We start from the raw sequence: 15,640 nt of genomic DNA, 5'->3' as shown, positions 1-15,640 counted from the left end.
TCCTTCTCGCTTGTAGTGTTGTTGTGCCACGTATCCCCCATCTTGTAACTGTGCATTTGGCTTCTTTTTCCTAGGTGCAGAACTTGGCATTTATCCCTATTAAATGTCATTCTGTTGTTTTCTGCCCAGCGCTCCAGTCTATCCAGATCACTTTGAATTTTGTTTCTGTCTTCCAGAGTATTAGCTATCCCGCCCAATTTTGTGTCACCTGCAAATTTTATCAGCATTCCCTGCACCTCCTCCTCCAAGTCATTAATAAAAATGTTGAAGAGCACTTGGCCCAGGACTGAGCCCTGCGGTACCCCACTCGTTACCTCTCCCCAGTTTGAGAAGGTACCGTGGATAAGCACTCTTTGAGTCCGATTCTGTAGCCAGCATACTTGGAAATTTGCATATGAACACCCACTCTCTGGAGAATGAGCCATCGGTAAAGCTGATAGATCCAGCAATATGGCCATCTGAAAAGTACCTCCCAGTACTTTCATGAGACCACCAAGTTTGGTATTAGAAGAAGTGATGGAGCCAACAGGGAAACAGCTGGTCTAAAATGTTTTGTATCCCTCTTTCACACTTCTGGAGATGCTGCTCTGCAAAGGATTGTAATTCTGGGCCACTGATGACATTCACCTGTGAGTAATCATGTGTTGAGCAATCCAGAGATGACAAAATATGCCATCCTGGCTCTTGATTGAACATTAATAGCAACAATCCTGTTCATAAAGCCAGAAAACAGTGTTTAGTTGCTTTCATCCTCATCAATTGGCTTCAGGATTCAATAACATTTTCTAGGTTTTGAGTAGTGCTCTTCTGTATAGTATCCTATCTAACAAGGCTGTGCAATGTTTACAATCAAGGTCAGAATCACACTTTCTGAAATGGAAGATAAGTTGTTTTAGCCCCTTATCTTTCTATTACCACAGCTGACAATTGGGAAACCTTTCTCCGCCCTCCCGCCACCAAAAAGTCTCCAGTTGTTGACACTAGGTCCTCTCATTGCCCCTCTGTTTTCTTCTTTTTTAAAATGGGTTTCTGAACTTTAAACTTTAGTTATCCAGTAACTCTACCAAAGAACAACTGCTAAGCAGGCAAAATTCAGCTAACTATTCCAAGGGAACAAAAATGGGAACTCAGCACTGGACAATACAGTTTCTCTTGTTTGCCTTCGTTTTTCATCAGGGAGACCTGACAGGTATGGTGTTTTGTCCACACAGTAATAATTTGACTTTATGTTAATTTTCAAAAAACAAATGAGAACATAGGGGGCATTTGTGACTTGTCAGTAATGGGTGCCTTTGAGAGTTAACCCTCCCACCCCAAACAATTCTTCCTTAAGATCTTTAGTTAATGTTTAGTTGGAAACTTAGTTTCTCTGACCCACAAAGGCAGTACTCTGTGATGTACATAAAACTAGCTTATATACTGAGGAGTGCAAAAATAAATCAGAAAAGAAGAAAGGGGCAAGCTATACCTGAATAGAGGTGACACCTAGAAATAATTATTGCTGCCACTTAACTAATTTAAGAGACCACTTTTTAAAGGCTTAACATTCCTCTTAGTGCTTCAAGGTAAAATGACAGGGCAATCCTATACATGTCTACTCACAGGTCAGGCCCACTGAGTTCAATAGGACTTACTCTCAGGTAGGTATGTATAGGATTGCAGCCCATTTGCAAAATGTGTTAACTGAGGAATATGAGGAAAACAGTATTTGCAAGACATTATCATATCAAATATGTTGAACAGGAACACACACACACCACTTTGAAAATGTAATTGATAAGTGTATAGATTTTCATGTAGAGAGCTTTTCATTTTTAAAGAAGCTGTAACTGATGGAATGATTTTTCTCTTTTTTTTTTAGTTCCCATGGAGGGGTATGTGTGTGGGGGGAGTGGATGGGTGGAAAGATTTAAACCTCCCCTAACTGTGTGCAGTGACTACCTTACACTAAAGTAGACAAAATGGTGAGGTTCAGCTGCACACTGTAGTGTGTAGTTTACTACAAATGTAGATGCCTTCTTACCTATACTGCTACTTACCCTGCTATTTCACTGTGTCTTTCCATGTGGGATTAATCACAAAGAGAGGTGGGCTGCTTCATATATGATGGTTTTCCTGTACAGAGATAATCTTGGTTTAGTTAGGAAAACCATGTATACTGTTGCTTTGAGTCCCAGACATGATGGAACTGGTCATGTTTATTGTTCCTGTATCTGCACTGTTCATGTATATAGTGTGTCTGTGTGTGTGTGTGTGTGTGAGAGAGAGAGAGAGAGAGAGAGAGAGAAGTGGGGTGGGCAGTATTTTTACCAGTGGAAGTGTATCGGATGAGGGGAGCTGAACTTTCCCAGGGCTGGATCAAGGCCATGATGGGCCCTGAGGGTAGCTATCTGTAGTCCACTCTGCCTCCAGTACTGAACTCACACACATTTGTGCATGCAGTGGCAGTCAAAGAAAGCTAGTTTATGTACAACTATAATGCAAAAACATTATTTACTATATGTTTTAGTGGACATCATCTTCCATGCTTTCCTGGAAAGACCAATATTGTGTCCATGATAGAGTATCCAAATACAAGCACAAGCTTCCCCTTTTACAGCATATAAGCACATAGACACACACAAACTCTCACACTCATACAATCACTCAAGAGAGACACAGACTGACTCACTCAGACACAACAGCCGAACAGGACACATACACACACACAGCCAGGGCTGGCCCAAGACATCTTGCTGCCTGAGGAGAACCAGCAGATGCCTCCCATGTCTCACTGGATGAACCTGGGCCGGTCACTAGTTCTCTGCCTAACCTACCTCACAAAATGGGGAGGCCTTTAGCTCCTAAGAAGAAAGGCAGAACATACATGTCTCAAAATAAATTTTTAAAATAGATATTCTAGAAAAACATAATTGCCTGACACTAAGTTAATAATAAACCTCCCTATCCTGAAAATGGCCAACTGCGCACTAGAGACAAGATGCATCCCTTACTCCACTTGTAAATGTATCTTGTATGACCAAGTGGAGGGATCCTGAAGATTAACACTAACTCTTAGAAATACGTACATACAGACAGACTTACAATCTCAATATCAATCCCAAGCACATTAAGTGCAGAGCCACATTTAACATCACGTTGTCCCTGGAGTGTTTAGGATGACAGAAGCACACATTAGTTCGAAACACAGTACCAGGAAGTGAAGTGCCAGTCAATTCTTCGCCCCCTTCTCAGTTAGCAGAATGGTACTGCTTTAATAAGATTTGCTATTGATTCAAGATGTGTTGTATATTGTATGCTGACATGCAAGCTGCATACATCCTTACAGAAGGATTAAGTGGTCAATCAAGGGTTGTCATTTGTGCATCTTACAAATTTGCATACTGTGAAATAAGTAATTCTTAAGAACATAAGAAGAGCCATGCTGGATCAGACCAAGGGTCCATCTAGTCCAGCATTCTGTTCACACAGTGGCCAACCAGCTGTTGACCAGGAACCCACAAACAAGACACAAGCTCATCAGCACCCTCCCACTCATGTTCCCCACCAACTGGTGTACTGCCTCTGATACTGGAGGTAACATTCTTCTTCTCGTACATTCTCCTGCTATATCCCCATCCAACCTCTTTCTCTTGCAGTGCAAGTTATATAGATCTCTGTTTCTTTGTAATGGCCAGACATGCTGTGATGCCAACACACCAAGAGAATTAGGACCAAGGTTCTACTGAACTCTGTGCTAGCCCTTCCATGCATTAGAGGCTGGACCCATGTGGGGTATGGATAAATCTGATTTCTCACCCATCCTCCACTTCAGTGTTCCTATCAGCCAACGATGCAAATAACGTCATTGCAAGATCAAAGCGTGCCGGTACCATAATTGTTGAAGAGATCTTCCAAGGTAATCTGGAAAGAGAATGTCTTGAAGAAAGGTGTTCATATGAAGAGGCAAGAGAAGCATTTGAAGACACAGAAAAAACCGTATGTATTCTTGTCTGACTTTTCCATACATATTAGTCAAGCCACAGTGCTGGCATTTAAATCAATGCATGGCCCAAATCGTAAGATTTGCTGAATTAACAGTGAATTCAGTGAACCTAGAGGTGCAATGACTCCTGCACTGCAAAATCATAAACTGTGGCATGACATCTGGATTCCAGGTATGTTACTCAATCATTGCAAGTAGATAAAACAGAAAAAGGTGTCAGTGCCATTGCAATACCTGAAGTTGATACACTTTGCTTTAAGGCAGTTTACACCTCAATCCTAAATGTATTTTATCCCAACTAAGCACTTTTGTGCTAGCTTCACACAGTTCATAAACAGGCTGCTAGTACAATGGAAGGCCATGGTATCAGCACCCCAGCAATTCCACTTATACTAGGGAGCTGGAATGAGAACTTTCTTGGCAGGGGTAAGAGGTAGGCAAGGGATGGAAGTCTCCCCTTCTTACATCCCTGCCTCTAAGGACACAATCCTATGTGGGAAGCCCATAAGTAGGACATGAGTGTAATAGCTCCCCGCGCCCTCATGTTCCTCAGCAACTGGTGTACATAAGCATACTGCCACTGATCCCAGAGGTAGCATATAGCAAGCCTGACTGAGAGCCTTCTCCTTCATCAATTTATCTAACCCTCTTTTAAAACCTTCCAGATTCACTGCCATCAAAACATCCAGTGGTAGCGAATTCCATAGTTAAACTATGTGCAGTATGAGGAAATATTCCCTTTTATCTGTCCTGAATCTCCCGCCATTCAGCTTCATGGGATGACCCCAGGTTCTAATATTATAAGAGAGGTTGACCCCAGGTTCTAATATTATAATATGATCAATCTCTATCCTCTTTTTCCACACCTTTAATTTTATATACCAGTTTCATGTGTCTCCTTACTCTCCTTTTTGTGAGCAAGTGGATGAGTGAGTAGCGGGAATACGTTAGTAAAGTATCTCTAGTATATATATACTATAGCAGGGGTAGGGAACCTATTGCCTTCCATATGTAATTGTTCCCCACCCTGCTATTAAGGAATTTTAAGCAGATATTCTGGCCCCCCTAGCCATTTTATGTCCAATCCCAGACTCTGTCAGAACACTCAAATAGTAATCCTATAACAACGTGTTATTAGCAAACTTTTTTTTAAATCATCCATTGAAAACAAAACAATTATAATTTTTTTTCCAGGATCAGTTTTGGAATGGTTATTTTGGTAAGTAGACTTTACATTTATCATTTCAGAACTGTGGATGTTCGTATTGTAGTTAACATGATGGTCTTTGTTGGAGTGGTTCCTTATACTGTCCACAATAGAGTACATACTGTGACGGGGTGGGGAACCTCTTTGGGCTCAAGCGACAAATTGGCTCTGGAAAAGCATGGTGGCGGTCACATGTCAACAGTGGGTGGGGCCACAGTCTAAAAGGCAAGACTGTGGAGCCGGTTTTGCCTGCCCCTCGCCATACCCAGTCAGGGAAGGTGAGCAATGGACAAAGCCCACTGAACTGTCCTCTTGAGGAGCAGCTCCTTCAGGTGATGGTTCAGTCCAGAGCTGGCTCTGTTCTACCTTTGCTTTTCTCAACTGGGGAAAGGTGATGGGGGAGTGCTCCTTAAATCCATGGCTCAGTTGGGAGCCACTATCTCACCCCCTTTCCCTTCTTTGAAAGAGATAATTGGGCTTGGAAAACTTACTTATATCCTTCAAACTTGGCAAAAAAACAACAACCCAGGGCTGGCTTTACCATTAGACAGAATGAGGCAACTGCCTCAGATGACCAGTGCTGGAGGGCAGCGCAGCAGTAGCAGCCCCGCCCTAGTCATTCTTCCTGAACATCTTGGGGCATTCGCCTTTCTTGGAGGATAGGACTGTGTGTGCCATATGGTCTGTTCTGCGCCATTCAAACAAGTCTGTTGCTCTCAGGTGGGGTGGAGGATTCAATCCTGGTTCCAGCGTTAGTGTAACACAGTCAGCTTCTGCATGTGAAGGGGGGTGCTATATATCTTGGGCTGGCCCTAGCAAATAGCTTGGTTTATTCCATGCCCAATTGTGTAAAAACACATCCGGCAATTGGCATGCTGCTACAACTGTGAGCCAGATGCCAGAAGTGCTGGGAAATAGAAGCCCTGTTCAGGTTTTCTCTAAGCATGTCCTTTAAACATGCGAAGGGGGGAGTGCCTTAGTCCTGGCCACCTCTGATGTCATGGTCATTGCTCTGTACGCAGCGAGGGTGACTTTGTGAAGAAGAGAGCCTCCTGTATCCATGGGGGATTTCCACGCAATTAAGAACCCTGATTTCCCTGAGGGTTCTTAATTGCATGGAGAGACTCAATGGATACAGGAGGCTCTCCTCTTCAGACAGTTGCCCTCCATGAGTAGAGGGTGATGATGTGACAGTAGAGAGGCGGGGCTGGGGCACTCCTTTTCCTCACGCATTTCTTCCACATGGGGCTTCTTCACATGGAGCTTTTATCCTGCTATTGAGATTGCTCACTCAGAGAAGTTTGTGGGCCCTTTAGAGGACACCATTAACCTCCAGGGGGTCTCCTGCACTAAATGACCTTTATTCCACTGTTAAATAGATCAGAGATCATGAGCTAGAGCATCTCTACACCATCCTAAAATCCTGCAATTTAATAGCTCATTATCTCTGATCTTTTAAACAATGGAATAAGGGTCTTTTAGTGCAGAAGATGCCCTGGAGGTTCACAACGTCATCTAAAAGGCCTGCAAACTTCTGTGAGTAAGTTTGGGAGCCTGGGCTTTAATAGGGCTTCTTCACACAGAGGTTTTATCCTGCTGTTGAGACTGCCTATCCAGGGTAGGAGAAGCATGGAGGGGATCATCCCCTCTGCTCTTCAGCCACCCTGCATTTGCAGCTAGACAGCCAATTTCGGCAGTCTAGCCATGGGAAGGCGGAGCAGGGGAGGCAGCTGTCTGATGACACATAGGATGTGTTGGACTGGCATTTCCACCTTCCCCACCCTGGAACGCCCCCTGAAATGTCCCGTTTTTGCCGCTCTGCGCTCCTCTTCTGAGTGTGGAGCAAGGCAGCGCAGGACAGGGGGAAGAAGCCCTATTAAATTCGCCCACTTGTGTTCCGCTTGAGTCCCCACCGTGAAAAAGGAAAAGCTGCAAGAAGAGGAGCAAGATCAATGAAAGATAATGGAAGACTCAGCTATGGGGGAGAAGGAGGGGGAAAGGGGAGGGGGGAAAGGAAGCACGTGTAAAGGGAGTCCGTTGGGATCCTTCACTTAAAACGGAAGCAGAAAGCCCCATTTTAAATGTGGGATTTTAAGCTGGTGTAGAGATGCTCACGGTAAGAAGGTCGTCTGAATAGGGCTATAGTCTGTGAGTCATGCTGTGAAACCTACCTTTCCCAGAATTCCTCACACCTGGCTTGCAGCCACAGTAGCTTGCCACAAGTTAGAGGGGAAAAGGGGAGAGTGAGAGCCAAAACGGACATTACTTCGAATCTGTATCTAGCAGCTATATCTTGTTTTCATTTTTACTCTAGAGTAGGTGGCATGGGGGGGGAGCCAGATCTTAAAAGCAGCCCTCCTGTCCTCATGCTATGGTCCCAATCCAGATTAAGGGGCCCTGTGCCTACTCTAGAATAAAAAATGGAAGAAGTTGTAGTTGCTAGATACGGATTTAAAGCAATGTCTGTTTTGGCCCTTAGTTCTCTCCCCTTCCGCTGCAGCAAGCAAGTGGGTGGGAGGGGGAATTTTAAGCAGTTTAGAGGCAGGTGCTTGTAAGGTGCTGTCTTCTTCTCTGGAACAGATAACTTGATTGTTGCAATGTTTGACATCATCACTAATTCAAGTCAATGGGATTCGTAAGCTTCCTGATATAACAATAATTCAGTCGTTGCATACAGATAAGCAGAAGAGCACGTGATGAAAACCAGAAGAGGACCTCTTGTTAATACAAGCCTACATGTACTTACTAGCACTTTTTCCCCTTCAGGAGGTATGCAGTGTTCCTCAACCCCCTGCCTGCATAATGGTGTGTGCACAGATACTATTCGCAGTTACACATGCAACTGTAGAGATGGCTTTGAAGGAACCAACTGTGCTTTTGGTAAAAGGCAATATTTTCTTTTTCAACATTGTATTAGTTCCTAGAAGACTGTAAAGGAAACACTATACATCTCCTTTTTTCAGCAGACCAGTAGTCCATCTAGCTAGTTTAGCTTTCTGTCTTCCAACAATAGCGAAGTGCCGTAGGAAAGTTTGTAAGCAGCAGACAGTGTTAGCAGACACCACCCTTTTTTAATCCTTGGTGTTTGGCCAGCGAAGAGATACGAGGTTGGATCCAGAGTTGCCCTTCTGCTAATGGTGGGGCTGAGATCCAGTGGAGGTTCCTACTGGAGCAGTGAGAGGGGAGGGGATTTTCATCAGTTTGCCCTTTCCCCTGCAGTCCCCCTCACTACTTCCCACACTGTTCCAGAGGGTCTCCCAAACTTCCAGAGCAGATTTTGGGGAGCTAAATAAGTCTACAGGGGGAAGGAGGGCTAGAGAAAAATCCCCTCCACCCTTCCTCTATCAGGATAAGGCAATTATTCTACATGTGAATGATGCATGTGTGAATGACTTCATTTTCTTAGCTTTAAATCTGTTACCAATTGTGGTTGTTCTCTTTTACAACAGTGGTCCCAAACCTTTTTGGCACCAGGGACTGGTCTCGTGGAAGACAATTTTTCCACAGACCGGGGGGGGGGGGGTTTGCTGGTGGACTTGCGGCCGCTTGGGCCCTGTTCTTTGCAGTAACAGGCTACGTAAAGATCCCCCCCCCCCCGGGGACCCAAGGTAAGGGGGTTTCGCACACCCCTACTGCGGCCCGGTTCCCAGCAGGCCACGGACCGGTACCGGTCCATGGCCCAGGGATTGAGAACCCCTGTTTTTACAACATATAGTGTTCATACTTGAACTGAAAATTGCAACAATGCACAAATTAGTTGGCTACAGTTTGAGTGTTCTCATTGTTGCCTCTAGTTTCAATCCAGCAAGTGAGTATTGCACCCACCGGGGTGCCTGGGGTTTTCCCACTGTTGCCTGCCCATAGCTCTTGACTTCCATAGCCAAAAGTGAAATCTGACTTAATGCATGGGACTGGATCCTAACTTAAGCATACATAGAGAAGTCCCACTGAAATCTAAATAAGACTATGTCTGGATCCAACTCACACGTCTCTGGATCACAGCTTCAGTCTGATGGGGAAAAATACCAGCAATGGGAGCTGTAGGCACTATACACATCACACAAAAATAAGGCATTGCAAATGGATAAGCCTATAACTGTTGAAAATATGGACAATTATCAAAAAAGCAACAAACAATTAGAGAAATGAAGCCCAGGTTAATTGGTGCAAGGTAACTTCAGTTTATTCTTGATTTCGTTTTTAACGCTTGTCTCCTATTAAAATTGTGTCCGTGTAGCTAAAAATGAGTGTCGCCATGAAAGGAATGAGGGTTGTCATCACTTCTGCTATCCAGAACTGGCGTCTTATCGTTGTTCATGCTCCAAGGGCTATGAACTTGGGAAAGACAATAAAGCATGCATTCCACAAGGTAAAGAGAGGGCGCGGGGGGGGGGGGGGATTTGATTTCAGAAGAGAATATATAGACTGGTGTAGTGTAGTAATTAAGCAAATAAGCCATGATTGAAGTCATCCCCAGTTCATATCTCATTAGCCATAAACCCTTAGCAAGACTCGGTCTCTCACTCATTCTTCCCCATCCATAAAATAAGGATACTAGCCTACCTTACTGGATTGCGATAAAGATTACAGGCATATTGCTTGTGTGTGAGATCTTGGATCCTAAGACTTAGGGGAAAGTAGGGTCAGCCCTGGTTAGTACTTGGATGGGAGATCTCCTGGGAATCAGGCTTCCTGCACTGAGCAGGGGGTTGGACTCAATGGTCTTGTAGGCCAACCCTATGATTCTATGATACTTTTTATGATACTTTCTATGATAAATATTATGGTTACTACTGGCAAAATGTCTGTGATAATGATGGAGTGGAGTATATGTAGAGAGAAGAGACTGTATTTTGCAGGGATCCCTTGCTGTCTGTGTGGGCCAAAACAGACTTTAAATCCGTATCCAGCAGCTACATTTTTTTTTTCATTTCTACTGTAGACTAGTCACAGGAGGCCTTCCCTACCCTTGCATTGATCCAATGCAGATGACGCCCCCTGTCCCTACTCTACAGTAAAAATGAAAAAAAGACATCGTTGCTAGCTTTGACTTTAAAGTAATGTCTGTTTTGGTCCTGTGTGATATATAATGCACTCTGTACCTATCAAACATATTTGCATGCACAACCACGCAATAGGCTTTTTCGTGGAGGCTGGATCACCAACCATTAGGGGTAATAGGCATGTTCCCCCCCCACACACACACACACACACTGAAGTGTTGTTGCGAAGTGGAACACCTTTTCCACATAGGAGTGAATGGCAGCCATTGACTTGAGATAGGAGAAAGTAAAAAGATGCAATTCCTAAATCTCTTAAGTATACATGTTGCTTTTAAATTCACTTAGATTGGATGTAAAGCCCCAGGCCTCTGTTTCAATGCAAAATCGTTCATTGTATGAATACCTAATTCATGAGGTACCTAATGCCAATGATGTTACAGAACCACTGCGCGAATACACTAGCAAAACTGGAAGAAAGGATGCCTGCATTTATCAGCCAAGAACTGGATTTCATTTTTTAAAAGAAAAAGTTGCTTATCTTAATAAAAATGAATGCGGGGCCGGTGTCAAGGGTAGGCAGAGTTGGGTACCTGCTGAAGGCCCACACTGTAGCAGGGGCCCACTGACAAGAGTCTCCTGGACTTGCCCCTTTTCTTCATCATTGCAACCTTCTTGTTCACTTGCCTTTTGCTCTGACCCAGACAACAGTGTAGTGGTGGTAGTGAGGAGGATCAGATGCTATTGCCTACTTGCTCGCTGGCTCTCTGCCTATTAAGCAAACAAGTGGTAACAATGATGAGAAAGAGGATGAGGAGCAACAGCAGCTGGTGACAATGGGCCAGTTCGTACGACAGTCCACGACAGGCTGCGGTGCGTGTGGGGTGTCCACTGCCACCATTTTGCATATCCAATCCTCAAATAACCCACACTTGCCAAGTTCACACAACACAATGACCCCAAGCAGGGGATGGGTATGCAACTTGTGCCCATGGACACCACGGCTCATTGTGATTAAACAACCCACGATGAGCCATGTTGTGTCATCTGAACCAGGTCAATGATGGTGAAAAGGTAGACTCACTGAGGGAGGGGGCCCATTGAGGGTGTCTTGCCCAAGGGCCCTCAAAAGCCTGGAATGAATGACAGTTATTAATAGAAGCCACCCACAGAATACATGTGTTTTTATTTGCCATCATTAGACCAGTGTGCCTGTGGCAGACTTGAGGATCACTTACCACCACAGCTGAATGCAACTGAAAAGATCAATGGAGACTTCCCTTGGCAGGTATTTGAAAGAGATGCATTATCAGTGTTGAGCATAATCCTAGTCTGGACTGGCTGTCTTGAGTGAAATGGAGATTGGCATTGCTGGAACTGAAGCCTATTCCTAGGCACCTTAGAGCTTCGTGTGGCGCAGTGGTAGACGGCAGTATTGCAACCGAAACTCTCCCCACGACCTGAGTTCAGGCTACCTGGGACCTGAAGCTGGGTCCCAGGTAGCTGGCTCAGGTCGACTCAGCCTTCCATCCTTCCGAGGTCGGTAAAATGAGTACCCAGCTTGCTGGGGGAAAGGTAGTCATGACTGGGGAAGGCAATGGCAAACCACCCCACTATAGTCTGCCATGAAAACGCCAGCGCAAGTGGCGTCCCTCTAGGAGTCAGTAATGACTTGGTGCTTGCACAGCAGGAACCTTTCCTTTCCTTTCCTTTCCTTGGCACCTTAAGTGGGGCAACTTCGGGCTATTTAAGACTCTGTGGCATCAGAGATATTTCTTTCTTTCAGTGGATTTCTATACTGCTTTTCATCCATCCATCCATCCATCCATCTCCAGCTGTCCATGTTCTTTCCTCACAAACTAGTTTTAAGCCGTTGTCCAGTCTGAAGTTAACCAAAATGTTTGGCTTAAATCAAAGGTATAGTTTGAGTAATAGCCCTGTTGGACTCAACATGTTAAATAAGAGCAACACATATGTGGTTTTGTTTTGCTTCCAAGGTCCTGCTCCTAAACTCGGATGGAGAAGGGTTCTGTGGAGGTGTTCTACTGAAAACTAATTTTGTACTGACTACAGCTGAATGTGCCCTGATGGCTCCGATCACCGTTGAGATTGGTACGTAGCCAAGTGACAATTTATCTGTTTTGCAGATTTGAAAGCTCCTAAATTGCACATAAAGCAATTAGCACTACTATGACCCATCCTCTCAGCAGGTCTCCTGTACATGCAAGAGAGTACCATGGTGCTTTTGTACAACTTCCATTCATTGCACCAGGGGTGCAGAACCGCCTTCAGCCTGAGGGCCGAATTCCATTTTGGAAAAACATTTAGGGGCCAAAGACAAAAGGTGCAGGGCCAAAATACAAAAAATATCAGTGCATTTTAGCTTAAAGCTCTTACTGCCAGTAATGGGGCTCACAAAGGAACACCATCTTGCAGCATCATTCAATCACAAATTCTTCCTTCGTCTCCTCCCACTGCACAGCGCTGCCTGAAGCAAGTCACTTCACCTTGCTATATGGCAGGGCCAGGCCTGGACGTATACCCTTAGCGTTCCTTTGTTCTGCCCTAGAAGAACAGGGCTACCACACAACGTCCCATGAGCAGACTTCCGCTCACACAATGGAACTTTCCCTTCTTCTCCTCCTTGTGTCAGATCTGGAAGTCCTCCAACATTCCAGAGCAGATTTGGGGGGCAACAGGAGGAATCCATTCTGGCATGTGTCCATTCCACTGGCTGATGATTCCTATTGGATATAACTCATAGATCCCAAAGGGTGGGAAAGGAAGTACATACTCCTAAATGCCTGTCAGTTCCATATCAATGGTTCCCTCTTCCCACCCAAAAAGGGGTTCCTGAAAGTCCAGGTGGATTTGGGAACAAACAATACAGCACATGTATTAAGGCACTTAAAGCTTATCGAGAAATTACTCCCTCTCTATTCTGTGGCACTGACAATTTAAATGACATTGGCAGAATAGTTTTTGTAACAATTTGCACAATCAATATGATTAGTTTAAAACAAATGCTATTGCATCAATGAGTACACCATTATCTACACAGGAATCAACAGCCTGCACAGCGCTAGACAAGAAATACAGGTGAAACAGGGAAATATACACATCCGCTACGACGTGACCACTGGTGAGAACAACCTGGCATTGCTTGAACTTGGATGGCACATTGACTGCAACAGCTATCACCTACCCATATGCATTCCAGAGAGGGATTTTGCAGAGCATGTGTTGATTTCAAAACTGACAGCCACTCTCAGTGGCTGGAAAGTGGTTGCAAACCAATCAATGGATTCACTAGCAGAGCTACCAGTTTCATACCTCAGTGAAAACGAATGCAAACAAAAACTCAACCGAAGTCTGATCACAAGGGAATTCTGTGGCTATACTCATGAGGGAGCTGGTGACCTGCCAGCTGGAGGAAGTTTTAGTGCCATTGATTACAAAGGCACTTGGTTTCTGACGGGCATTTTAGAACCATGGGCAACGGAAGCAAGTCAGTGGGAAACACTAATCTTCACCAAAACTTCAAGGTACATGATGTGGTTTAAACAAACAATGGGCTAATCAAAGGTAGTGGCAAAGGAATAGGGAGAACGGCAAAGTCCAGCATTTACATGTATTCAAGTACAAGTTGTGGTTGTAAATATTTTGTATGTTTAACTGCTAAAATAAAGCTCCCCGCCCCCCTCCTCTTCCATGCTTTTCATTAACAGAACTCACCATCAACTTCCACTTTTAAAAAATGTTGCTTTATTTACCTGGTACAAGTTGGTCTGATTTTCACAGAACTGTGTGAAAAAAATTTTTTTAAAGGATGAGAAATGTCTTTTCCAGTGAAGTTGCTCCATTTAGCCCAAGATGCACTCAAAGAACAATACACAGTGTTAATTGCTAAATTCTACATAGTGAAATCTTTGTAATTGTTGTTGCCCTTTGAGTTTTTTGGCTGTAATTGACACAAGTTTAATATACAAGGAGGGCGTGTTTGTCTGATGGGATTTCAAGCAGCACTTCCAAGACAGATCTGCCATATGTTCACCAGCGTACACCTCTACCTTGTGTACCAATTCCAGCCTCAGGGATGGTTAAGAATGCAGTCTAAATCTTATTATATTTTCAAATATATGACAAAAAAATTCATCTTAATTGTCCTTGTATTGTCTTCAGTGGAAATTATCAACATTGTTTTTGTGACTCTAGTATGTGTACTGCAGAAAGAAGTAGGAACACTTAACATAATGGAGCCAAGCAACATTTTTACTACAAAGTAAACAATCCACGTACACTCTTATTTCTTTGTAAATTCACTGTATTTGAGTACTGCAGACAATCATTTCAAAAGATGATGAACAGAACTCCCAAGATGGTGTGGAGGTCTTACAAATGAACTTGAATGAAGTCAAGTCTCACAAAAAAGTTTTCTAAAATTCCAAACTTAAAAAAAGTTTACATCCTCCTGATTTGCCTTGAATATTATTTTCTATCCCCTTCATATAGTTTTAATTAAACACACATGCTACAAGATAAATGTTTACTGTTATTCATGAAATAATCCTGTAATATAAGGATACAAAGACACCAGTATGAATTACATTTGACAGTGCCAACTTCAGTAACATTTATGAGCCAACACTTAACAAGGGGCATTCAACAGAAGATATAACTTTTAAAAGATTATGTTCATTGCAGGTTTCTGAATGGAGTCATTGGGTTGGATCCAGGATCTACCCCCTGTAGACAGAAGGGCTCCTTCTATCCACAGGTTTCAGATTCAGCGAAGCATTTCTTCAGGGGGAACAAGGGAAGAGGCAATCTTTGCCGATTCCCTCTCCCCTTGAAGTGACTGAACCTCCACCTGACCCACAATGAAAATCTGCTCCAGAGTGTTTGGGGACCACTGTTGAAGGTGGCATTAGGGACTGCAAGGTGAGGGTCAAAATCAACAAAGATCACTTCCACCACCGCCATCACCACCGGCCAGAGCTTTCTGAGTGGAACTCTACTCATGGAGTGCTCCTGCCAGCAGGAGAAAATGCTAGATCCAAGCCGTTATGTTTTGTGTTGTAGAGTTCTTAAACACTTACTAATAAGTACTCCAATAGGTTTGGGTGAAACACATGGCCAGTTCGATCCTGAGAAGAAGGCTGCCCCAATGGCAACCTGTGTTCACCTGCAGCATCACCTCCATCTTGGTCACGCTGGATTCAACAGACAGTAGAGAGTGGAGGGAATGGATTTTGCTTGCTGACAACAAGCTTCTGATGCTGATGTGATATATAGCCTTTAATGTGACCCTGACATAGAAAAAAAATCCCACAAACATTACTGTTGTAAATTTGGAACTATTTATACACATTTGCTAGATTTACATATATATTCAGCCAGGTGCGGTGCTCCTAGTGTGCATGAGATTTCAGTAATACCACCATGTGT

At 43.8% G+C, this 15,640-nt stretch overlaps 2 protein-coding genes across 3 annotated transcripts in view; one reads left to right on the top strand and one right to left on the bottom strand.

Annotated features, from left to right (window-relative positions):
* The first annotated feature begins 1,083 nt into the window (after positions 1-1,083).
* On the top strand, positions 1,084-14,731 carry PROZ (protein Z, vitamin K dependent plasma glycoprotein). Its single transcript, XM_084844575.1, has 8 exons — positions 1,084-1,189; positions 3,815-3,978; positions 5,180-5,204; positions 7,959-8,072; positions 9,430-9,561; positions 11,395-11,480; positions 12,190-12,304; positions 13,254-14,731. Exons 1-8 carry the CDS (start codon positions 1,120-1,122, stop codon positions 13,769-13,771), a joined length of 1,224 nt encoding a protein of 407 aa, XP_084700701.1. The 5' UTR covers positions 1,084-1,119; the 3' UTR covers positions 13,772-14,731.
* Positions 13,937-15,640, bottom strand: part of PCID2 (PCI domain containing 2) — a 20,508-nt gene continuing 18,804 nt past the window's right edge. For both annotated transcript variants that reach the window (XM_084844576.1, XM_084844577.1), the window contains exon 15: positions 13,937-15,501. In XM_084844576.1, coding sequence (XP_084700702.1) covers positions 15,412-15,501 — 90 coding nt within the window. In that variant the 3' untranslated portion in view covers positions 13,937-15,411. The remainder of the gene's footprint in view (positions 15,502-15,640) is intronic.

Source organism: Heloderma suspectum, chromosome 3 (genome assembly GCF_057233095.1).
Source record: "Heloderma suspectum isolate Gila_16-S chromosome 3, 16-S_ref, whole genome shotgun sequence".
NCBI classification, from domain to species: Eukaryota; Metazoa; Chordata; class Lepidosauria; order Squamata; family Helodermatidae; genus Heloderma; species Heloderma suspectum.
This window is presented reverse-complemented; position numbering and strand designations above follow the sequence as displayed.